The 25100-nt window shown below is 42.1% G+C and overlaps 2 protein-coding genes across 4 annotated transcripts; both read right to left on the bottom strand.

Annotated features, from left to right (window-relative positions):
• Positions 1–943: 943 nt before the first annotated feature.
• rinl (Ras and Rab interactor-like) lies at positions 944–13011 on the bottom strand (the record flags this gene model as incomplete). Of its 2 annotated transcripts, XM_083913358.1 has the most annotated exons (11): positions 944–2919; positions 3980–4111; positions 4192–4509; positions 4647–5354; positions 5450–5681; positions 6142–6224; positions 6324–6412; positions 7386–7458; positions 8027–8138; positions 12297–12462; positions 12733–13011. In XM_083913358.1, coding segments are annotated over 11 exons (2337 nt in total). In that variant the 3' UTR covers positions 944–2497. The 2 variants fall into 2 exon arrangements, with proteins under 2 accessions (XP_083769484.1, XP_083769483.1); XM_083913357.1 differs by lacking the exon at positions 12733–13011 and having other exon boundaries at positions 12297–12476.
• Positions 13012–15217: 2206 nt separating this feature from the next.
• On the bottom strand, positions 15218–24522 carry sirt2 (sirtuin 2 (silent mating type information regulation 2, homolog) 2). 2 transcript variants are annotated; one of them, XM_083914496.1, is made up of 16 exons: positions 24394–24522; positions 24202–24266; positions 22776–22827; positions 22449–22559; positions 22296–22337; positions 22065–22171; positions 21245–21301; positions 21031–21099; positions 20804–20933; positions 20653–20712; positions 20302–20357; positions 20118–20194; positions 19920–19971; positions 19741–19808; positions 18948–19014; positions 15218–16734 (listed from the first exon to the last, which is right to left on the bottom strand). In XM_083914496.1, the coding sequence occupies exons 1-16, from the start codon at positions 24407–24409 to the stop codon at positions 16594–16596; spliced, it is 1170 nt and encodes a 389-aa protein (XP_083770622.1). In that variant the 5' UTR covers positions 24410–24522; the 3' UTR covers positions 15218–16593. The 2 variants fall into 2 exon arrangements, with proteins under 2 accessions (XP_083770622.1, XP_083770623.1); XM_083914497.1 differs by having other exon boundaries at positions 24202–24248; positions 24385–24503.
• Positions 24523–25100: the final 578 nt, after the last annotated feature.

Consider the following 25100-nt stretch of genomic DNA (forward strand, 5'->3'; position numbering starts at 1 on the left):
TAGATAAAAAATTAAGATATGTTTAAAAATGGGGGGGGGGGGGGGGGGGGGGTAAAAATAACCTTCAACTCCTCTACAGTATTAATTCAAGAGCTTTAACCTTTAAATACTTCTGCAGCTTTCAGTTCTTCAGCCTTAACACGTCAACAAGACTTTGTGATCCAACTTCAACGGTCACTGCAACCATGGGTGCAGATCCCAGGGGAGCATGTGCATTTTCCCTTCAATAGAAAGGAGCAAAGGACTTCTACAGCTAGAATGAGACAATGCCTCTGGTAAAGTAGAGGTCAGTATACAACCTCAACGACAAAGCAACGGTGGATGAAATAAGCACAGCGAAAGAAACAATAACTAAAAGTCTGGATTCTATCGAGAGTTAAGTCATAATAATATGAAAAAAATGCAATATTCCCTGGATAGTCATAATAGAAAGGGTTGCTTTAAGTGGTATTGTTAAAAAATATATACATTTTAAATGTCACCTGTGTTCCCCCCAATCCCCCCAAATGCAGGAAACTAAGTAGTGTGTGTGTGCGTTTGTGCGTGTGTGTGTGTGTGTGTGTGTGTGTGTGTGTGTGTGTGTGTGCATGTGTCTGTGAGGGGAGTCTCCAAAAACAAAAATCTGTAGGGACCCACTGACCCAACGTGCATTGACCCAGTGCAGTGAATGTTTCTCAGATTATTTTAAAACTGTATAACTGTATGACTTAATCCAGATTACATTGTTTTCTTCTGTTTAATTTATCCCCCAGCACAAATACAGTGATATTTTATTCCATCAATTAAGAATCAAACCTGTGTAAATTCTACAAACTGTAACTAAAACATTTAGAAAGGGTAAAAGCTGTACCTCTCACAGGAGGTGTAATGCTTCCCCCTAGTGGTCCAATGGTAAATGATGAACTAAAGAAGAAAGTATATAAATAAAAAACAGTTTCACCAGTATTTACTGAGTCATTGTGACTAAAACTAAAGTTAGGGAAGAATAGAAACGACACAAAGGACCTGCTCTAGCACTTAAACATGACATCAGGCAAAAAATGAAGTTGATTTATGGATTTTTAAGCCACTTTGGGGTCAGGAGAGACCCACCGACCACATAATCAATGTGTTATGGTTAACACTAACAAGTAGCTGCCTTTTTTCTGTCTGTCTAACAAATGTCATGCCTATATTTACTCTTTGTTTCTGATTCCACCAACTCCTGAGGGAGATATCTGCCTCTTTAGCTGCTAAATGTTCCATTATATACGTTCACCAGCAACATGGTACATTTGGGGGGCTGTTAAAGTGAACCTGTTTGCTCATTTAATCACACTCTACTATTCCATGACAAGTGTTTTTAAATGAGCCACAATGATGATGAGAGACTGAGCTGCTGCTGGAAATGGCATTGATGAGAGCACAAGAACCAAAACTGTTTTTTGGGTTTATAAATGTATTCATTCTTACTTTCATATTAATATATTTACAAATCAAAAACTATTTGAGTTACAGTTAATCAGCATATAGAAGAATTCCAACTCACGCTGCACCTAAAGTTGTATTGGTTTCCAAATCAATATAAAAACAAGTTTTGTATAAACTCATACATCTACGACTTTGTCAGTGCTTCGTAACTGTGACCCCTAAAAACGGAGCAGTGTCCACTTGTGACCCCTTGTCAAAGGTTTGGGCCTCAGTGTGAACAGTGATCAGTTCAACTCAGTTCAAAGAGTGATTTTTTCCCCCCTTTCAAAGTTTGTTTGACCCCTTTAGAGGTAATAGCATGTGGTATGTTGTCTTTGTATTAAAGTTAAAAAACCTCTTTATTCATCCCTTTAAACTTCTCTTTGAGACTGATCTCAGGACCCCTGGAGGAGTCCGGACCACTATTTCATAACTTACTGACACCAGTGTGTCAATCACACTAATCCAAAGCCTCACAGGCCGTGCTGGTGATTTATGTGGCAGCTTCCAGGAGGGTTTGACGACCTTGTGGCCGAATTTGACCTTTAAACAGTTTAAAAAACTGTGTGGCGGACCGATCGCCATTCTTCTTCTTCTCTTCCTTAAAATCCTCTGTGCTCCTCTTCTTCTAGTCTGTCATTCTTCCTGTTTGCTCCTTATTACATCGAACTGATTACAGTCTGACATTGGAGTGGACATTTGTGATTGGTCCTCAGCTCTTCTGCTCGTCTCTTCCTTCAGCGGCTGCACAGAAAATGAAAAATCTCTTTATTTATCCCTTTAAACTTCTCTTTTAGATTGATCTCAGGACCCCTGGAGGAGTCCGGACAACTATTTCAGAACTTACTGACACCAGTGTGTCAATTACACTGATCCAAAGCAGCACAGGCCGTGCTGGTGGTTTATGTGACAGCTTCCAGGAGGGTTTGACGACCTTGTGGCTGAATTTGACCTTCTCTAAAAGGTTTAAAAAACTGTGTGGCAGACCGATCGCCATTCTTCTTCTTCTCTTCCTTAAAATCCTCTGTGCTCCTCTTCTTCTGCTCTATCATTCTTCCTGTTTGCTCCTTATTACATCTTGCTGATTACAGTCTGCCATTGGAGTGGACATTTGCGATTGGTCCTCAGCTCCTCTGCTCATCTCTTCCTCCAGCGGCTGCACAGCCTCAGTGGTGCTTTCTGTCTGCTGCTGGGACTCCTCATCAATAACAGATTCACATTCTTTCCCACTTTCCTCTTCAGTCTCGGTTTTTGTCTCAGAGTTCTGCGGGCCCCTCTCCCGGCACGCCTGCCTGCGAATGGTCCGTCTGTTCTTGCTGCGGCGTGATTGGTTGCAGTGCAGGGTGCGCCTGCGATGCCATTGGTTCAGAGAGTGTTGGGCTTCCACGCTGAGCTGACGGGCGGCCAATCGTGGTCGGAAGCTGCTGATGTAGTAAAGAGAGGCGTATAGAGTTGTAAGGTAGTAGCCACCTGTTGGGATGAGGGATGCAGAAAGGGAGAAAGTCTGTGTGACTTGTAATTGTAGTTAGACAGTATCTCCATCTCTATAATCACAGTCGGGAGTCAAACCCACACCTCCATTTTGAGACGAGAATTGCAGCAGCTACTGTATTCATCCAAACCATCGCTAAGTTTAGTGCGTAAAATCCTTCTTAGTGATTTACTAAATGTGTTTGCTTAAAGTTAGGCAAAGTATTAGCTAGGAAATGTGTGTATGGCTTTATTATTTTTCTGATACACGTGTTGCATACATCGAGAAATGAGTGTGTTTTAGAGTAAGTAGAATTAATGCAATTTATAATTTTACAGTGGGAAGCATCCAAAATTTCAAACCGAGCTGACGTTACTTGGTCATTTAACTAAACATCATTGGCATATTTTGTTATTATAAGTATGTTGTATCGTTTACATTATAAGAAACAGTGTTGTATCAAGTGTTGAGTCAGATAAATGGGTCATGGAGGGAGCATATCAATGTTCACTAGGTCAAAGGTTCAGTATGTCACCCACCTACAGCTAAAAGCCTTTGATGTTATACTAAACTGACGCCTTCAAATTTGCCGTGTCCTTGACTTTAGCGCATTTCCCTTTGTTCTTTTGCCATTTGAATTTACCAATCTCTTACAATGTTATATATAATGTTATATCAAGAACCTAGGACCATGGGAACACAGGACGGGAGTTTTGTCACAGCAACAACAGTTTCTCCTGACGTTAAAGCAACAAAATGATTCATGAGCCAGAAAGTTGTGCAGGAGGAAATGTGTGCAATGTATTGAATTATTTATTATATTCATCTATAACTGCTCTGTGTCTGTAGTGTGGCATGGTGCCTGAAAACTTAAAGCTTGTGTGGTGCAACCTGTTTTAATTTAGTAATGTGTAAATCTCCCTCACATTATAAGTAAGCTAAGTTTGAAACAACTAATGTGTGTGTGTGTGTGTGTGTGTGTGTGTGTGTGTGTGTGTGTGTGTGTGTGTGTGTGTGTGTGTGTGTGTGTGTGTGTGTGTGTGTGTGTGCCTGTCTTACCCTCTCCCTGCAGCTGTGTGGGGTCCAGCAGCTCCATCATGTAGTCTGTGTCCAGGTGCAAAGTGACCACATCGCTACGGAGAAGCACCCACGTCAGACAGGGCAGGAAATCATCTGCTCCAAACACTTTTCCTGCAGGAGAGAAGACTGTGAATTTAAAAGGCCAGTAATAAAGTTTAAAAAAAAATGCTAATCCTTAACAAAATGCCTACCTGAGCTAGCATTAGCACTCATGCTGTGATATATGCTCTTGCAGACTTTGAGCAGGATCTGGACCTTCTTGTTCGGGGAGTAGGCCTCATGCATACTAGTCCACCTCTGCTGGATCCGCTCCAGGGTGACAGAGTCGGGAACTCCAACTCCCGCTGACCCCCCTAAATCCTCCACCTCGTTCTTTTCCAGCACACGCATGTTGCTCTGAAGACGCTCAAAGCTGGCGTCATTGGTCCGAGACGCATGGATGCAAGAGTAGAGGTGAGCAGCGACGGGCTTCAGAGCCACCTTGTGGAGGGACAGCTCCACCAGGGAGTCTACAGGAAGGTCCAAAGGCATGTGAGGAGATATTAAAGGCGTAAGAAATCACAAGTTCTGTCAATGATGATTAACACTAAATTGAAATGTAAATCTTTATGAGTCTGTTGTCAAACTTCCCTGTCAGCTCACTCACCGATCTCTGAGTCGTTCATGTCAGTGATGCTGTCCAACAACACCTGGATTTCTGGATGGTCCAACAGTGTCTCCCTCATTGATGAGAGCGATGACCTCACTTCCTGTAAGAACTCTGACCCCGTGACCCCACCGGGATCGGCCCCTTTCTTCAGCGTCGTCTCCACGAACCCTTTCACGGCCTCGGCAAACGCTGCACCTTTCCGCTCGCTCAGCTCCTGCACACGATTGGTCAGTCTCTTCTTCTGACTGACCAGCCCGCCGAGAGCCTGACCGACCGCCGAGAGACGATTTATGACCTTGTCAGCCAACCGGTGCGCAGACGGTTGGTGCAGGGCAGGGGTCCGTGTTGGGGACTCCTGCTCTTCCTCTATGCTGCTGATTGACAGCGAGTCGAGCTCCATAGACGGGAGGTGGAGCATAGAAGACGGCTTTGGCGGAGGCAGCCAGACACCATCTTCAATCCAAGACACCCTGTGAGGGGACTGAGGCACTGGGCTGCCATGGTGCTGCAGCTCGAATGACGCCCTGTTTGAACTGACTGAGGTGGAGGGAGAAGATGGAGGACTGCTCCCTGTGCTCGCTCTGGAAGGAGGGCTGGAGCAAGAGTCTCTGCTGGGCCTCCTGAGAACCACCCCTGCTGGTGCAGCTGGTGTTGACGCGGTTGGGGGGCAATGCGGCGAATCGGTCGACTTGGCTCTGATAAGACCTGGACAAGGAAAATATGGATTAAAACAACAAGTTCTGCTTTTGTGGAGCGTTCAGCCAAGAAATAGTCTGGAGCACCAAGTAACAAGCCCTCACCACAACTTTCCATACTGGCAGCAGAGGGGTCCTGGTCCAACGAGATGGCTCGTTTACTCTGTAACCCGGACCCTGCCCATTGTCTGGTGGTGCTGAGGCGTCGCTCCCGTCTGTAAGTGGATGGCTGTGTGGTGCACTGAACAGCAGCCGCCCTGTGGGTCAGCCAATCGTCTCCGTGCTCACGAATGTAGAGGGGATTGATGATACACAGGGCTCCGTTGGTGGAAGTCAGCTGAAGACACACACACACACACACACACACACACACACACACACACACACACACACACACACACACACACACACACACACACACACACACACACACACACACACACACACACACACACACACACACACACACACACACACACACACACACACACACACACACACACACACACACACACACACACACACACACACACACACACACACACACACACACACACACACACACACACACACACACACACACACACACACACACACAGCTTTAAGTCATTGCAAGCCTCTACTTTAAGGAAGTATTGACTGATTTGTTTAGTCCACTTGGGGGCAGCAGAACAAGCTGTGAGCACAACAACAAAATACATGTACAGTATATTATCACTGTGCTGGATGCCAAGTCAAAGTCCTGTGCGTCCATTGATGCATTTGGCAAATAAACACACACACACACACACACACACCTGTATGGAGCACATTACATCTCTTGGTTCCCTCTGGGTCATGTCATCAGTCTGGTGGTCAGGCGGTGTGCAGAGCCAGGTATCTGCATTAGAAAGGTTTTATAAATAAGACCGTTCTTGAAAATAACTTTTTTGTTTTGTGGGGGATATGAGACAGAAAGTCACAGGGAGGAAACACTCACCGGGTTCAAGTTGAGAGAGACAGTCTTTGTTCTTCTCGGTTACGCTGTAGATCCAGTGAGGAATGAGAAGACAGACAGCCAACACATCCCTGACACGAGAGGAAGAGATGACAGCGGTAAAGTACATTTGTTAAAAGGACAATGTCAGTGTATTTAAAATATGGAATGTTTTAGTTACGATGTTGAAATGGTTAGCACAAGAAAACACATACAGATGATCACAGTAATGTTGGGGCCATATACTGCAGGACTGTATCAGCAATAATCTGGTGATATCATAAATCTCAAGGAATCATTGAGGGCGCGCCCAGACTTGGCTGGGAACCGAAGGGTCGCCAGTTTAAGTCCCGTTGTGGACCATGAATGGAGCGTGGACTGTTGGCTGGAGAGATGCCAGTTCATCTCCTGGGCACTGCCGAGGTGCTGTTGAGCAAGGCACTGAACCCCCAACTGCTCGCAGCGCCGGTCACTGGTAGCCCCCTTAACATCTCTCCACTAATTGCATGTATATAGGTCCTGTTTGTGCATGTGTGTGTATTTCGGGCCTGTGTGTGTGTGTAACATGAATAATAATAATAATAGAGTGAAAAAATGTAATTTTCCCATTGCGTGATTATTAAAGGAATTCTTCTTCTTCTTCTTTTTCTTTGAGAAAAATTGTTTGTTGTAAGAGTGTGCAGCACAAAAAAAAATATTGCAAGGTATTGCGATACTGTGAGCAAGGTGAAAAATTACAACTTTAGAAATCTATTGTTAGGAAAACTCAACTTAACACAAAAGAGTGCCAGATTGAATGACATGATTGGTTTAACATAGAGCCTGCTACAGCCTCTGAAAGACAGTAATGTTGTCCAAGAACGCCGGCGTCCCATGGGTCTCAGTGTTCATTGAAAAAACAATAGTATCTCATCTAATAATCTATTTTTGAGAAATTGATACAGTATCATAAAACATAATACCGTGACATTTATGCAAGTTGCCCAAGTTTAAATGAAAGTTTAATCCCACCCATAACAAATAAAAAGGCTCCTCCACACAAGCAGAGGAGCAGCAGCTTCTTACCTGCTCAGAGAGTAGAAGAGCACGAGCTGAACCAGGTCGGAGAAGGAAAGACGGGACTCAGACAGCTGGAAGACTGACACGAAAACCACAGAAAGAGTAGGCAGGATTAGTCAGTTAGTGTCATGCTCTGCTGAGAAAACAACACATTCCTGGAAACACACTGAAGATTGAACCAGGAAGAATAAAATGGGACTTCTAAAGACTTCTGTGCGACTGTTTCATTCATTTTGTCCTCACACTAGCCAGTTACTTTCTGTCGCTTCGTGGTTTCCAATGTTGAGCAGGTTGTTTCAGCTTGTGAATTTAGTTGCATTCTTCTGCAGAGTATTAAAAGTAGCACAAATAGGTGTTGATCCAATGAGTTGCTTGAAGGGAGTTCACAGTTTGAGAACCAGTATGTGCAGTTTGGGAGCCTATTGTGTGCGACTGATTACCTGCTCACACCTGTTACCCGCTCTCAACTTTGTCACGTTTCTGCAGCAGGAAGCAGAACTTTAGGCTGCTTATTAGCCAGTTCCGACAGAAGTCATGATTCATAAATAACCACTAAAGGTCACATAGGAACTTAGTGACTGGATCACGCGCAAACACACAAAGAGAGTGAGAAAGAAGTGTGCGTTTGCATGCGGTTGGGTCCATACCTTTGCCTGTGCTTTTGATATGATAATCAACAACTGCTCCATTCTCTCCTCCAGCAGACACGCACAGCAGGCTGGGCCCAGACGTCGCAGAGTCCCGCACAACCAGGAAACTCTGGAGGGAAACACACAGTGACTCATATGAGTATCTGAAGCGTTACGGAAGCTCGTTGAGCAGGATTTGCTTTAAATGCTCACACTGCCGTGGCTCCATGGCAACCGGGGAGCAAAGAGAGAAACAGTGAGTGATGACAGACAGCTGGTTAGAAACTAAAAGTAAAAAAAATGTGCGTGAGAGAATCCACATTGTGTCAGTGTTTCTATGACAGGACTGATTTGATCTTGAAAATGAGTCATGACAACTAACAGTCACGTAAACAGCGACTTTCCAAGCGTTCGTAAGTGCCGGTAAGTGCTGCAGATGTTTGCCCACTCATAAAGCTGGTGTGACTCTATGGACTCATACCACCACCACCACCACCACCACCACCACCACTACTATGGGTGTAGCACTATCGTGGGTCCAAGGGTGGACCCACAGAGACTGGTTATGTACAGGGCACAAAATGTGGTGCTTCACCCCTGACCACCACCATCTTTTTCCACACATTCCCCGTGTGTCATAGTTGTTTCTGGTCCGAATGTATTCATGATAAAAACTGAAACGTCTATTCACATTTGCATACCACATTTACATACATTCAAAGGTTTTGCCAGTGATAGCTTTGAGTCCTCTTGGCGATGTTCCTACCAACTTCTCACAGCAGGATTTTATCTATCCTCATCACACCTGTCTGCGGATGCAAACCATGGGCTGTAACTGACAGCGATTCAATTCGACTCCATTGTATGTATAGTGCCAAATTATAACAAAAGTTATCGAAAGACACTTCCAATTTAGAGTAGGTCTAGATCACACTCTGATTCATCTACTCTGTGGATGGAGAGGGAAGAATACCAGCCCAAGTCTCTGGTGGTGTAACAACTGGACAAGTTTCTCTGTCCAGCATTACCAAACAACACTGAAAGGCACCCTTAATGCATTACATAACTGCCTTGTTCCCATATGACTAAAGTGCATTCTCAATTACGTCTTAAGGGAAACATGTTTTTTGTATCACAAAGACATTTCTAATCAAAATCTGTGTACAGAGAAGGTCGGGGTGGAAGGTTGGATCCAACAAACATGTGACTTTCACCCAGGAGACTGTTGTCTGTGTCCCGTGTGAAACCACAAGTCAACATTGACTTTCTGATACTTCCAGAGTTCTTCCCCGGAGTTGTTTGTGCTTTGTCGTCTCACAGGTCTCTGCTGATCGTGGTGGTGCCTGCTGCCGTGGTCCTGCATGAAGCTTCCCGCTGCTATTATAATCCATCACCTTAGCTGTGCTTGTTTCTACTATTGTGCTGTATTAACTGCCATAACATAGAAGTCATTTTCACATTACTATAGATATTATTATAGTTACTGGAAGTGTGTCTGTCTCTGTCTTTGTGTCTGTCTTTGTCTCTTTCTGTCCATCTGTCCGTCTTTTCTCTCTTTCTCTCTCCTTTTCTTCCTCCCCAACCGGTGCAGACAGATGTCTGTCCTCCACAGAGCTGGGTCTGTCTGACGTTCCTGTCTGTTATAGGGAAGGTCTTCAACGCCACCGTACTCTACGGGGGAATTGTTGGGTCTATGTAAATCATAAATAAGTCATAGAGTTTGGTCTTTACCTACTCTGTAAAGTGTCCTGAGATAACTTTTGTTATGATTTGGAATTGAATTGAATTGAATTGAATTGAATATATAGCTCCTCAACCTGCTTTATAATAAAAAAATCTCACTCTTTACAATATTGGACCTTTAAGTCATTGAATTTTGATTTAACTAACATAGTACAGCTCTGATCAGATGTGAAAACAGTGACTGAAACAGAACACACAGTTGGTTGAGACATAAATAAGTCGGATAAAACAAAGCACATGCAAGAACAGAAAACCAATGTCTCTGTCATGCAGTTACATCACCACACACACACACACACACACACACACACACACACACACACACACACACACACACACACACACACACACACACACACACACACACACACACACACACACACACACACACACACACACACACACACACACACACACACACACACACACACACACACACACACAAACACACACACACACACACACACACACACACACACACACAGGAAGTGGCTACAATTTCCCAGTGTGCACAGAAATAGAAGAAAAGTTTACTGCAAATCACCCCATTTTTAGCACACACACACACACACACACACACACACACACACACACACACACACACACACACACACACACACACACACACACACACACACACACACACACACACACACACACACACACACACACACACACACACACACACACACACACACACACACACACACACACACACACACACACACACACACACACACACACACACACACACACACACACACACACACACACACACACACACACACACACACACACACACACACACACACACACACACACACACACACACACACACACACACACACACACACACACACACACACACACACACACACACACACACACACACACACACACACACACACACACACACACACACACACATACATACTGGCAGCCGATATGTTAAATAAATAAATTTATTCATAACGGCAACTTTCAGTCATTCATGCATCTGATTCATAGGAAGACGGGCTGGAAACTAATCAAGCAGAAACAAACAAATGCACTATTTTTGTTCAGCAGTTTAAGTATTATAAGATGAGCCTGCCCACACCCACCACGAGGCACATCGTTTCAAACTGTTATGAATATTCATGAAACTATTAGCTTTTCTGCGAAGGCTCTGTAGTTAAAACAAACACTCCTCCATGACCACATACTCACGTATCGATGACTTCCAGTAAGAGTTTTGTATTTCTGGGTAATTATCTGCATGTCACTCTTTCAAACATGCCCTTAAATATCATTTTCTGACCTACTCACATTCTGTCTTTGCTGCACACGTATCCATTTTGTAATGTAGCTTCCCTCGTATGCACACGCTTTTATTCAACGCTACTTCTGCATTCGGCTTGAAAAAGAAGGGTTTTCACTTGTCAAACAGAAAAAAAAAGGAACTACTTTCGTGTCAGAGACGTGGATGTTAGCGTCACACTGGCTGAGAATACTTCTGTTGTTAATGAACATTTCAGTGAAGCATGCAGACACCCCTACAGTACAGTATGTCACCCATAGTTTAAGAAATACTGGACCACCAGAAGAGCAACATGATATAAATTTGGGCTACATGCAAAGGAGGGGAACAGTGAGAGGAGGGAAAAGACTGATGACCAGAAAGGGAGCTAGATGGAAAAAACAGTAACATTTCTCTAATAAACTGCTCAAAAATATTAACAGGAAGTTAAAAAGACTACACAAATGTTCAATAAATGTATTTTTACACCCTTTGTTAGTGCTAGGATGTTTCAGCTAGTGGACAAAGTCGGACAGTATTGGTGGATTTAGGATAATCTGATTAGATCTTGGTGAAGATATCGATTTGGGATTTTTGTCAACATTACTGTACCTAAATCCTGTAAATCAAGAATCTGGGACTTGTGTCAGTGTTTCTATGAGAGGACTGATTTGATCCTGAAAATGAGTCATGACAACTAGCAGTCACGTAATCAGCAACTTTCCAAGGGTTCGTAAGTGCTGGTAAGTGCTGCTGATGTGACTCTATGGAGACCACCACCACCACTACTATGGGTGTAGCACTGGAGGGAAAACACTACCGAGGGTCCAAGGCTGGACCCACACAGGCTGCTTATGTAAAGGGCACAAAATGTGGTGCTACAGCGCTGACCACCACCATCTTTTCCCACACATTCCTGTTGTGTCATAGTTGTTTCTGGTCCGAATGTATTCATGATAAAAACTGAAGCGACTATTTACATTTGCATACCACATTCACATACACTCAAAGTTACTTATTCTGGGACTTATTGCATGGTGATAAAAAATAAAACCAGCATGGAGGATTCAGTGTTGGAGGATGGATTATCGCTAGAGATCAAAACTTTACTAATCCTACAGATTTCCAAGCATAAAGGGATTTTCAAAATGGTTGAAATGTGGATCGATGATCTGTCTTTCGCCACTGGAGACTTAACGTTACATTACATAATGAAGGGAAAGACTCTTTGATTGATTTTTCCAGTGAGGAGCAGGTTCAGCTCACCCCTGCAGGTGTTCCACTGATAGCAGCGTGGGCCTCCTCTCTATCCCACGGGGCCCCGGGGCACCAAGCCTCCTGACAGCCCCTCAGCTGCTCCAGCAACGACAGTCTCCTCCTGCTGCTCCTCCACGGGGTGGCTGTCGTCCCATTACCTGGGCTGTGAACCGCCCTGGACGCAAACATAGGGACACGTTTTTGTGCATGTACGACCCGTCAAAACAACACATCAGTGTAAAGGTCACATGTAGACAATTTGCCACAAGATATATTTACACTGCTGATGTCTAAACACTTAAAGAAGACAAAATTAAGGTTAATTTACGAGTTTCATGTAAGATTTAGCTTTTTGAACATTCAATTTCAATAATCAGTCACACTCTTTTAGAAAAAGACTTACACACAAGCTTATTGTGGTACAGAAACAATGGCTGCTACTCACATGTGTAGGGCTGGCTCAGTTTGCTCATGCGTCTTCTCCCCTCTACGCTATTAGCACATTTCTCTGCATGTTGCAATCTTCTCTCTCGTGAACTCTTCCTTTGTTGTTTTGTTGCTTAAGAGCTCAAAATACAACCGGGGCGCAAATAGGAAGCTTACATGCTCCTCAGAAATACATCCTAAAGAAGTTTCCTGGCGTAACGCAGAGGATATTTCTAAATTCAGGCGACTTTGGTACGGCTGCCACGTTCTTCTGTCTCCTGCACATGCTGGTATTTAATGCACTTTCAATTTTCATGTGAAACTGTTCAGCTGATGTTTCATCACGGCCTCTCTTTCACCCTCCCCTCCCCTCCCCTCAAAGGCTGCATGTGGTTAACCCAGCTCTGTGCACGGTGACAAGACACTGCATGTTCTCTGAAGAGCGACATGTCTATCTTTTTCTCTCTCTCTCTCTGTGCGGCTCTGGCTTGTGCTTAGAATTGATGAATGGCTGAGAATAGACAATGGTACCGAAAAGGCCTCACCGCAGCTCTGAAATGATCTGTGTTCTTAGAGTGTTAGATCTTATCTGGCAGCAGCGGATGAAATGCACACACAGATGCATACACTGAGCTTTGTATACATCAGTTAGAGGTGTTATTATACAGAAAATACAGTTGAGAGACAAAGTAGAGCAAGTGTACAGAGTCTATTTCATCTCGTGTACATGCAGGGGGTTTTGCTGGCTGCCCTATAGTCTGCCTCTCACGGCAGCCACTTAGAGGTGTTGTTGACTGGTCAACATTTCCTTGAAGACTCACGGTCTTCCTTTGAAAGGCAGCACCGTCACACTTTCTGTTTAAGCCATTTCCTGTCGCCAACACTATGATCAGTAACATAGCAACGGCCAATACGGCTGGCATCAATGAAGCCAAAAGAGAGTCCAAAACCAACTAGTAACTGCAGATCACTCCTGTTAAATGAATACAAAATGGCAGTGGCTAAGAGTCAAAGGATCCATATTGTAAAAAGTGAGATTTACACGTTTTTTTTCAAATTATAAAGCAGGTTGAGAGGCCAAACTCCAACAGAACAATGTGAGGGATGTGTGGGCAGGAATGAAGCACTTCACAGGGACGCAGGGGAAAGACAGGCAGACATCTGAGAGCCTGGATACAGCTAACCAGTATAACCAGCTTTTCAACAGGTTCAGCTCACCTCCTGCTGCCCCTTCAACACCGCCAACCCTCCACACACTCACACTGTCCCAAATGGCTCGACCCTCCCCCCAGCGCTCTACTGTACAACACCTCTCCATCTGCCCCCCTTGGTCTCAGGTTGGAGTCTTTTGAGTCCGTGTTCGAGAGGAGAACGCTGAACAAACTGTTAGACATAGACAAGGATCAGCACCCTCTCCATCACACAGTGGACAGACAGCGGAGCACCTTCTCACACAGGCTGCTCCAGCTCCGCTGTCGAAGGGACAGACACAGGAAATCTTTTCTGCCACATGCCATCACACTGTACAATAACAGGTATACTGTCAGAACAATACAATTGGAAGCACCTTATGTTTTTCTCATAATCTGTCCACTGCACCTTAGATTATTATATGTTTACATTTGCACTACAATTAGTCCGCTTATTTATACATTTTATTTTTTAGGTATCTTTCATATTGTATTTTTATATTACTGCTTTGATGTGTCTGTGTGTAATGCTGCTGTTACACTGCAATTTCCCATCTTGGGATCAATAAAGTATTTCTATTCTATTCCATAAAAACTGTATCAAAATGCTCAATCCAAAGAGACCTGCACACAGCCTGTATTCAGAAAACTGTCTTCAAATGAGCTGTTGGGACTTCTGTACAGTTGTGATGTCACAACTACACTATATACAAGTAGAAAGTGTCTCTAAAGTGCCGTTACAGTCATTCCCTGGTTGTGATGACGGTGCAGAGACACCAAGAGCACAGATGTAAAAGACTCAGAAACAATAACCAATCAGAGCCGACTGGGCTTTCTTGGGAGGGGGTCTTAAAGAGACAGGCGCTAAAACGATGCGTTTCAGACAGAAGGTGAATACAGGTATATTCAGACACAGTATGGGAAAAAATGATGTGTTTTTTGAACATTAAAGCATGAAAACATGTTCTAGTAAAACCCTGAATACAAGTTTGAACATAAAAATGAGCATGTCCCCTTTAGTCACAGGCTCTGATGTCCACTTTTTAAAGTTATCTTTATTTTGTAAGACGATGTACTGTAGGAGCTGAAGACCAGCACACCTTTATCCCTGTGGATTTAAGCCATGCTAGCCACACATGTCTAGTTTATTATAACCCAGGGTCCAATGAGTTTATGTCTTCTACATGAATTAAGTGTGCTTCTAACTAAAGGTGAAAATGACCATGAATCAGCTCCTCTCTGACAGACAAAAGTAGAACATTATCAGCTTTACAAAGGTCGAGTTTATTGCAGGATTTTTGTATTTGTTTCCATTATTTGCGATGCAATGCAATTCATGCTTTTATCAGAAAACCATTTGTACTAAATCTCACCTTATTTTTGCAGTCCCTGCCCGTTTCCGTCCGTTTATCCTTCTTAAGGGCTGGTCACAGCAGCCCTTAAAACTACCCCCAAAGTTTCCACAAGCTAAATCAACTAAGGACCGATAACTAAGATTCTGACTGTAGCGAGAGCAAAGGTACTGTTATGTTGTGCACCTTGGCAGTCTGTTATTCCTCCAGAATAAGAAAACACAAAGCTCATAAAAATTGGGTTAAAATGACAGAGATCCAATCCAACAGGAGCAGAAGGTTAAAACATTTTAGAAGTTTCACTTAACCAATCATCCTTTTGTTACATTTATTTACAACTACCTCAGCTCTCCTATCAGGAAGTTCATTTTGTGATACATTTGATGCCTTCAAGATGTCACTGATCAATCGGGCCGACGATTTCAGCTTGGGTGGGAAATGTGACTGATAAAATACACAATAGCCTGGTTATCATTTGAGCGCAAAACATTGTGAAGAGCTGAAGCGGGTTAGGCTAAATCAAGCCATCAGACATGTTCAACAGTTGGCTGGAAGACAAGATAGCAGTGTGTTCAATAATTAGTGTTCGATACAATACTTGCAAATGTAAATCGTAACATCATAACAAAACCCATAAGTTATTATATTCAACCGTAATGAATGAGACAAGGAGAAAGCACAGAGGGCGAGGGAAAGGAGGCGGGGCTGTGTGGGCCCTGCAGAGCTGTGTTTGTCATCTCACTGTTGGAGAGACAAGAGAGTATAGGGTGAGGAAACAAATAGATGGAAACTGTTTCAAATATTCAGAATCGATATGCATCAAACATTTTTTTCAGCAAAGTCGTTCTCACACTGCCGGGGTTCTATCACATCCATCATACATCAGGCAGTTGGGAGTTAATGCAAAGCATATATATACACTGCAGGGTGCAAAATTAGCACCATCCACTAGCCAAATGTTAGTAAAATATGCCAGTTGCTTCACTCACCAGCCACACAAAGAAAATCTACATTTTGAGCATTCACTAGCCATTTGGCCAGTGGACAAAGAAGTTAATCGTGCACCCTGATACTGTGTGTGTATATTAGGAAAGTAGATTAATGTCAGTAAAGTGCAAATGACCGATACAAACAGAAGCATAAAACACAAGGATGTCACGTCCCGCGAGAATGTTCACAAGAATCAAATGTCTGCAGATGGAAAACGAGTGCGACACCCGTTAAGGCTCCACTTCCAAACAAAAACCCTGGCATCACCATCTCCTGTTAAGGGCCAAATCCAACTGTGACATCATGACAGTAGCATTTTCCCAGAAAGGGAGCTTTTTTTTGAAGGAGTTACTCTTCCTTTTTGGTCTCCGGTGCCACTGATGCAGAGCTCGCCTTGGCTGCGGCACCTTTGCTCTCACCGGCCTTCTCGTTCTTGACCTGGCTGTCGATCTTGGCATGCTCCTGCTTCACCAAGTCCTCCAGCTCCGCCTGGAGAGAAGTGAAGGCACAGACAAGGGGATTTGATATGACCAATGCACGGAGACACACAGGATGGGCGGGTGAACAGAACTGAAGAAAACTATTAGACAACTAACAGCTCATGCTTTGTGTTCGTCCATGGTGGTGACTGAGGACCACAAGATCGCACAGGAACATCACAAATAGGCTTCATTTCAAAAGCTCCATCTTTTTTTTTTTGCTTCTGCTGCAGTTCAACACAGACAAGACTACTGCGGCAACACATTGTAATCAACAGTTTACTCTATATTTAGGCATATCAGTGAGGATCCATACAGATGTGGCTACATGAGAGCTACCGATATGACCAATCTAGATATTCAATATGTTGAAACCAGACAATTTAAATGCCTGATATCATTAGTGTTCAATGAACCTTGAAGGTGTGCACGAGACAGGCGCTAAATCGAAGCGTTTCAGACAGAAGGTGAATACAGGTATATTCAGACAGACAGTATGGGAAAAATGATTTGTGTTTTGAACATTTAAGCATGAAATCATGTTCTAGTTAAACCCTGAGTACAAGCTTGAACCTAAAAATGAGCATGTCCCCCTTTAGTCACAGGCTCTGATCTCTGCTTTTTAAAGTTATCTTTAATTTGTAAGACGATGTACTGTAGGAGCTGAAGACCAGCACACCTTTATCCCTGTGGATTTAAGCCATGCTAGCCACAAATGTCTAGTTTATTATAATCCAGGGTCCAATGAGTTTCTGTCTTCTACATAAATTAAGTGTGCTTCTAACTAGGTGAAAAATGACGTGATGTGTGATGAGAGCTACCGATATAACCAATCTAGATATTCAATATGTTAAAACCAGACAATTTAAATGCCTGATATCATTAGTGTTCAATGAACCTTGAAGGTGTGCGCGCTTAACATAAAACTAGAGCCAGCAGGTGTTTAACTTAGCTTAGATTGACTTAGCATAAAGACTGGAAAAAGTGTGAAACAGCTAGCCTGGCTTTGTCCAGAGTAAAAAAATATTCTGCCAACACAGCTCAAGTTCATTGTTACATACATTGCATTTTATTTGTTTGTATAAATTCCATTTTGTGGTTACGTGGTGCAGCACCTCAGCTGTGAGAAAAAGACTCCAGGGAGTACTTGTGCCCAGCTGTTGTTCACCAACAAATAGCTGCAGCCTGTAACTCTATACCCCTAAAACCAGAAAATGTGGTTTATGCTAATTCTGTTTTTGTACAGAGTAAACAAACTAGACACAACATGTTAGTAGATGGACCTTATGGCTATACTCAGTGGTTTAGTAATACTGTTGTTAAATATGTTGTTTGTATAGCTGGAGTTTGAAAACAAAAACAATTTCCCTCTGGGATTATTAAAGTCTTTCTGATTCTGATTCTGATATATGAGTACGCTATTTGTTTTTATCAAAGTTATGTTATCAACACATACAGTGTGGTATATGGCATATGGTTTACAGAAACAGATGTCCATCTGGAAAGAGAATAAATTTTTATTTATTTTAATTTTATTTATTTTATTATTATTATTTTATTTTTTTAAATTGTTAATTCAAAGTACCAGGGACTCCTCATGTGTACTTTATACTGTATGTGAAGAGTAAATATTAAATGAAGCTTTAATGATACCACATCTGTAAGGAAACCCAGCCTGTGTTGCAGGTTATGATGAGAGCTTGAAGTAAAACAGAAGGATATTTAGCACATCCGTAACTTAAGACAGGTGCGTAGAAAGGGGAGGAGCAAGTACAAAAAAAGTTGAATTCTCACACATCGCATTAGATGCATTGTTGTTGTACTGTTTGGACAGAAGGTGCTTTTGGCTCTAAAATCAGGAACATCAGTTTTAGTTTCAGAACTTGTATATTTAGAAGAAGAGAAAAATGTCTCAATTTAATCTGAAAAGTAAGAGGAATCCAACTTTTTTTGAGAGCTTGAAGTAAAAACTTTAATGCGAGTAAATGAGAGGTATAACACCTAAACGCAAAACCCTACCCTGAAAAATGTGAAAATAGGTTGTGTTTGAATTACAGCAGTGGTTAAACTGACCTAATTACCTCCCCCTGATCACTAATGTCCCAGGCTATTAATCCTCAGAATCACCTGTGTTTGTCCTGTGGTAGATGTTTGACTGTACTCAAACAAGCAGTGTAACCTTACATGAGCACAGGATCTCTGAAAGATAAATGTGTAACTTACCTTCCATCCCAACAGCTCAGCTAGAGCCAGACAGCCGTCATCACATGTACTGATGTGAGCTACATCTCTGGGGAGAAGGAAAAAAGGCTAATGTTAGAACATGGATGTGGCTCTATTACACTTTTCTTTCCAACACTGATGCACTTAAAGTACCAATATTACAACAGTGGTTTTTGAAGGGATCTTTCTAACTTACACTGTCGGAAATAACTGGACAGAGTGTCATTGGTATCGGTATGAGCATCAGGCTATTAATGTTATGATGACTAGTGAGTGACTGGGTGATTACGGATTAACTGCATTAAATATTAAGCTTGTTGATGAGTAGCAGAAGTACAGAAATTGCACAAAGTATCTCCCTAAATCATCATCATGGACAGTGCTTTGGCACCCTCTAATGGTCTAAGGGTAAACTGGATGATGTCAGTTTAGACTGATACACAGAATGCATGCAGATGTTTAATATCAAAACCTATACACTATTGATCATTTTGGCTCACTTGATCAAATCTTTAAAAAAATTGACTCATCACAGAAAACACACAGCTAGGTTTACGTAGGCGAGTGAGGGGCTAAAATACAGTTAAAAGTTCCAAGAAAACAGATTATTTCCAGGATATTTGGTCATTTTTATCAATTTCATTTTAGTTTTCATAGCTGGAAAACTATTCTCTAACTGTCCAGATTTTCCAGGCCGCTCAAGATCACTGCATACGATATAAGCTGCAACAGAAATACTAATTAAATTAAGTAAAACAGTCGGAGAGAAGAAGTAGCAGAATCTCTGTATTACCTGTAGGCCTTGTCTGAGTCAAAGTCCATCCCTCCTCCAAAACCCAGCAAACCAAACATAGGATCAGCCTGCACAGACAAACAGACAAACAATGCTCTACAGAGATCCAGGAAATACATCAATGACAGAAACAAAGAGGATAAAGGCAGGAAATGGTGGATGGAGGCGTGAAAGCTCACCTGCCCTGCCTTCTCCATGTTAATGAGCAGTCTGGGGCAACTTTTTGAAACCCTAAATGACAAAGAGAGCACAAAGAAAGGGGCAAACAAACAATTAAACAATATTTGAGTAATGACTGCTACACGACAGTGAAATTCCTGCAGTGGTGTCTGTGATCAGCAGTAGATTTCAGGAATATGAAACATGATCTGCAGTACCTGCCAACTAGACCTGCAAATGGTTGGACCTGCAGAGACGTCCCCATCACGATGAGAAGATCACAGCGAGGAAAGTCCTGACAGGCAGACAAAGATGGTGAATTTTTGGTTTTTATTTCTGCAGATGTGTTCAATCACATCCTCTGGAAATACGCATGCTTGCGAACCACAACCATAAGCTCACCATCTTCATTGAAGTGAAGAACCGAACAGGCAGATTCTCTCCGAAGAAGACGATGTCTGGGCAAAGAGATGCGAGGACCACAAAGAGATACTGGGATCACTGGTGACACAATTTTCAAGCAGGAAACCAATAGACTGTTGGGCTCCAATAGAATTGAATGTATTAATTTACTTTACAGGTCACATTTCAATCATCTAGATCTTCCACAGTTCTCCAGCAGTAGTGTTTGTGAAGTAAAAAAGGGACAAAGTTTGCAGAAAGGTCGGTAAGGCCTTTAGGAGGAGGCTCAAGGGAAAAAGTACATAGAACAAGACACAGCTAAGATGAACGAAAGGGCAAATATCCACTGACCTGGCTTCACCAAACTGCTGCACTTATCACATCGAGGAATGTCATCAGAAAAGATCTTATCTACAAAGCAGAGGGAGGGGGTTAAAGTCCCCCAGATCACAACAACCCAACAACCCCAGGCTCTCTCAAGCCTCACAAAAGTGAAAGGCACCTTTCATCCAGTCCAGGTTGTACTCCTTGCGACAACAGAAGCTGACACAGTGGGACGTGTAAAAAGTTCCATGAGCTTCAATTAGATCCTCGCCCTCAAGCCCGGCCACGCGCTCCAGAGTGTCAATGTTCTGGATGAACAAACGCATATCAATGTCACTACAAAAACAGATGGATTCAATGCACAGTATGTGAAGTGGAGAGACTCTAGCCGGGCTGTTTGGCTACCTGTGTGTAGCAGCGTCTCAGCAGCTCCTTGTCCTTCAGCAGCTTCATGAAGTAGTGACAGACTGTCGGCTAAACACCGATAAAGGTCAACCACAAGAGAACAAACACCTGTGAGGAAGCTGAGTATTTTCTTTTCAATTACATGTCATGTTTTTTCTTTTTTCTCAACAAAATCAATACAAGGCCGAGAAATGTGGCAATAAGTGTTTTGTACCTTAAACTGTCCGGGGTAAAGCTCCCTGGCCAAGGCAAAGAAAGGCTCTGGATGTTTCTGAGACAGACGAAGGAAAAAATGTTACATTTTAATAAAGCGACAGTTAAGAGTGGAGTAAGTGCTGGCTCAAATTGTAAAAACAGGATGGTGTTCAGGTGACTGTATGACTCTATACTTATTCATTATTTCCATATACTGCAGTGGTCTGTCAAACGTTTAGTGTATTGTGTTTTTGTACCTTAGTTTGGGTCCCATACTCTAACTTGACTGTTTAATGCCTTTCAGAGACTTTAACTCAAAAGGGTCAACCTAAAATTAGCATATTCTTGGTGTTTGGCTTTTTACACTTTATCAAAATAGCAATCCAAGAGGCTTGGCTTCATAGCAAAATCTTTAAACAGGATATTATCAAGTTTATAATAGAGAGCCCGACTGATTTATTACAGACATTGTATCTATTGGTATCAGCGTATATGTTGTCCAATATGTGCTTATATGACATTTCTTTACAGAACATACAATGTAGAAAACAGTGCTTGGAGTGATTCAGAAGTGGTTTAAATGGTCATCAATTGACTGATTCTGAACATAAAGTACTGATCTTTACTTAGCTATTTATTTTATTTTTATTTATTCTTAATTTCAGTGTTGACAATGTAATATGTTGTATGTAGAATAAAGGTAAATATTAAATAAGTTGTGATTACTTTTGCAGGCTCTAATAAATCCTTTGTCAAAACTGTGAAGGCCCCTGAGAAAGCAGTTATACCCTCCAGTGTGTCACTTTTCCAACTTTCAAATAGAGCAAATGTTCACACACCTTGAAGTAATCTATCTGGAAGATGGCCTCTGGGTAAGGCAGGTTATATTTTTGCAAGTTGGCATACAGGCCGGTCCCTGGTGAGCGGAAATCAGGGATCCCAGCCGCTGAGGGTGGAGATGGCGTTGAAGGTTGCAGATGAAAAATTGTATAAAAACAAAACAATGGTTACTAAAAGTACTTTGATACTTTAAAATACATGTTGTGTGATATTAAAACTGAGAAACTCACATGTGGATATTCCTGCTCCAACCATGCAGATGATGTTTTTACCTGTGAGGATGCAGATACATTTGTGACTTAAATAAAGTAAAAGTGCTTTATGATTACAGACTTGTAAGCAGTAAATCATTCTACTAAAGTGCTTACTGGAAGAACACTTACATTTGCCGCTCTTTATGTATTGGGCCACTCCCTCCAGAGTCAGCTCATCCAGAACTTTGTCTGCTGAGCCGAGGCCCAGGGTGCTGGAGAAGAGGTTACGCAAGAAGTCCACTAGCAGGAACACAGAGAGGAACCATATGACGAACCAACACCGTGCATGCAGATAATAAATGAACGTACAGTAAGCATTACATCTGCAGTATGATTGTAGGTGTGTGAGACACATTACATAAAACAGTGTAATAATGTCCACAACATGGTATTAACTGGACAACAACAGCTGTGAAAGAGCTTGCACCACTGCATGTCTGTTTTCATATAACGTACTCTCTGTGTCTCCAGCAGCCTCTTCCCCACTGCTGTCGTCGTCAGATTGCTCCTACAAAAAAAACACAACACTGACATTAAAGACAGTAACACTTAACATTTCATCAAATCCAACTCTTATCTGTTATTACATTTTAGATATGCACAAGACTATTATTCCTAGTCAAAACTGAATTCTTACTAATCAGAATGATAATTTAAGATATATCGACAATGACATTCTTCCCATCTACATTTGTCATTTCAGAAATCTGCAACATCATTGTTACCAGTTCAAATGACGTCACTTTTGCCATTCATGTGTATTTCACTTCTAGATATCAACAATTACATGTATATGTCTAGAATGAACATTCTGGATATCTGTAACTCTTACTAGGAAAATTGCAGTTGTACATACCCGTAATGACATTTTTACAGGTCAGAATGTATTTTGGATTGTCAAAACTACATTATGAATGTTTGTTTATCTGGGATATCTAAAATTTAAATGATTAACAGTAAAAATTGGATTGTAGATATCTGAAATGTGAGTTTTTACTAGTAGGAATTGCATTACAGATATCCTGAATGTTCATTCTACATATCGAAAATGTGATTGTGGATTTCTAGAATTTATTTTTTTGTACACATTTTTATATTTTACTGTTTTTATTTCCTCAGTTTTTAGCTTCTATACTTTTTTATCTTCTTTTACTGCTTTAGCCCCTTGGTTTTCTAGTGTTTCCTCCTGGGGGCCGACCACACCAGGAGTCGTTTCTGGTCCACCGATGGGTGTGCTTTCCCGTGGACGACCCTGGCCCGGGTGGCTTGCTCCCGTCTGCCTGGACTGTGGTGGTCCCTGTGGCGACGGCCCCTGCAGCCATGGACCATGATTCCTCTCTGTGTGCACGGCCCCCAAAGGTAGCTTCTTCCTCCAACTGGATCTCAGTGCTTAGCCATGAATCCTCAGCGACGATTAGTGTGTGTGGGCTGTGGGTGTGTGTCTGTTTGTGTGTATGGGTGTGTATGTCTGTGCGTATGTCTATGTATGTATGTGAGTGTGTAGGTCTGTTGTTCATGTTTTGTTTTGCTTTAACTGTCTGTGAGGCACTTTGTACTACTGTAAGGAATGAAAAGTGCCATGTAAATAAAGTTAATCTGATTTGTACCAGTAAGAATGTCATTGTGGACATGTTAAATGTTCTTTTTGACAAGAAATAATTGAATTACAGATATCTGCAATACATATACAGTCTAGCTATTGAGTGTTAGAACCGCTCGACATAAGCTCTGCAGCTGTGGCTGTTGTTGAATGCCTGCGTTAGTCACACAGACGATGACAGACGACTGCTTTGTTTGGACAGTCAGCTGAGTGGCGTCACCTGCTAACATCCACCAGCTACAATCCCGCAACTTTAAATATCATAAACTGTTTTTTTCTAACCTCTGACTCAGGCGTCACCCGCTCCTCTTCTTCTTCTTCTTCTTCTTCTTGTTTTTTAGGAAGTTCTAAAAATGCAAAATTAAACACCACGTCAAACAACCGATGTTTATTTCCGTGTAGAGGAGCAGTTAGCATGTAGCTAGCTAAACTGGCATTTGCAACTCAATTTACAGATTTCAAAACACGTCCTACCTGAAGTATCAGACATTTACTCGTCTACTGAGACCTTTCAACCACAAGGGTCCGAATGACAATGACGTTAAAACCAGGTTTTATCAAGTAGTCACCAAACAGGCAGAGCTCAACTGCACCGCCTTGTTGTTGTCCGTCAGAAACACGGTCCGTGTTAGTTGTTGTGACCCAGTTCCCAATGATATGATGGTTCCTACCACAGATCTGGCGACTACATGTTATGTTAAATGTTAAATAAAGTAGTAATTCCCAGTTCCAAGTTTGGTAGTAATACCAAACTGGGAAAATAGACTAAAGTATTAACATCAAAAAGTACAAAAAGTAAAAGTACTCATTATGCAGAATGGCCCATTTCAGGATATTATAATAATTGATAGATGAATGTTAATATCACTTTAATGCTGCAGCCAGTAAAAGTAGGGATAATTTGATTTACTTTATATACTAGGCCTATGTAGCTTAATCTATAACAATGTGATTTCATTTGGCGATAAAAGTTTGTATTAATAATCTGAATCTGTAAAGTAATGAGTAGATAAAAGGTACTAAATAAAATAAATAAACAGTACAATATTTCTCCTGAAATGGGGTGAAGTATAAATATAAAGTAGCAGAAATGGAATTACTCAAGTAACAGTTACCAAGGAAAGTTGTACTGAAGTACAGTACTTGAGTAAATGTACTGTGTTACTTTCCACCACTGCTCT

Source organism: Echiichthys vipera, assembly GCF_963691815.1.
Source record: "Echiichthys vipera genome assembly, chromosome: 5".
In the NCBI taxonomy this organism is placed as follows: domain Eukaryota; kingdom Metazoa; phylum Chordata; class Actinopteri; order Perciformes; family Trachinidae; genus Echiichthys; species Echiichthys vipera.

What these genes read in the sequence shown, in the direction of transcription:
- sirt2 (XM_083914496.1), bottom strand. An exon ending in TGAGACGCTGCTACACACAG is followed by an intron (nt 20,934 to 21,030) that starts GTAGCCAAACAG and finishes TTGTTCATCCAG; the next exon opens with AACATTGACACTCTGGAGCG. An exon ending in CAACCTGGACTGGATGAAAG is followed by an intron (nt 20,713 to 20,803) that starts GTGCCTTTCACT and finishes TCTGCTTTGTAG; the next exon opens with ATAAGATCTTTTCTGATGAC.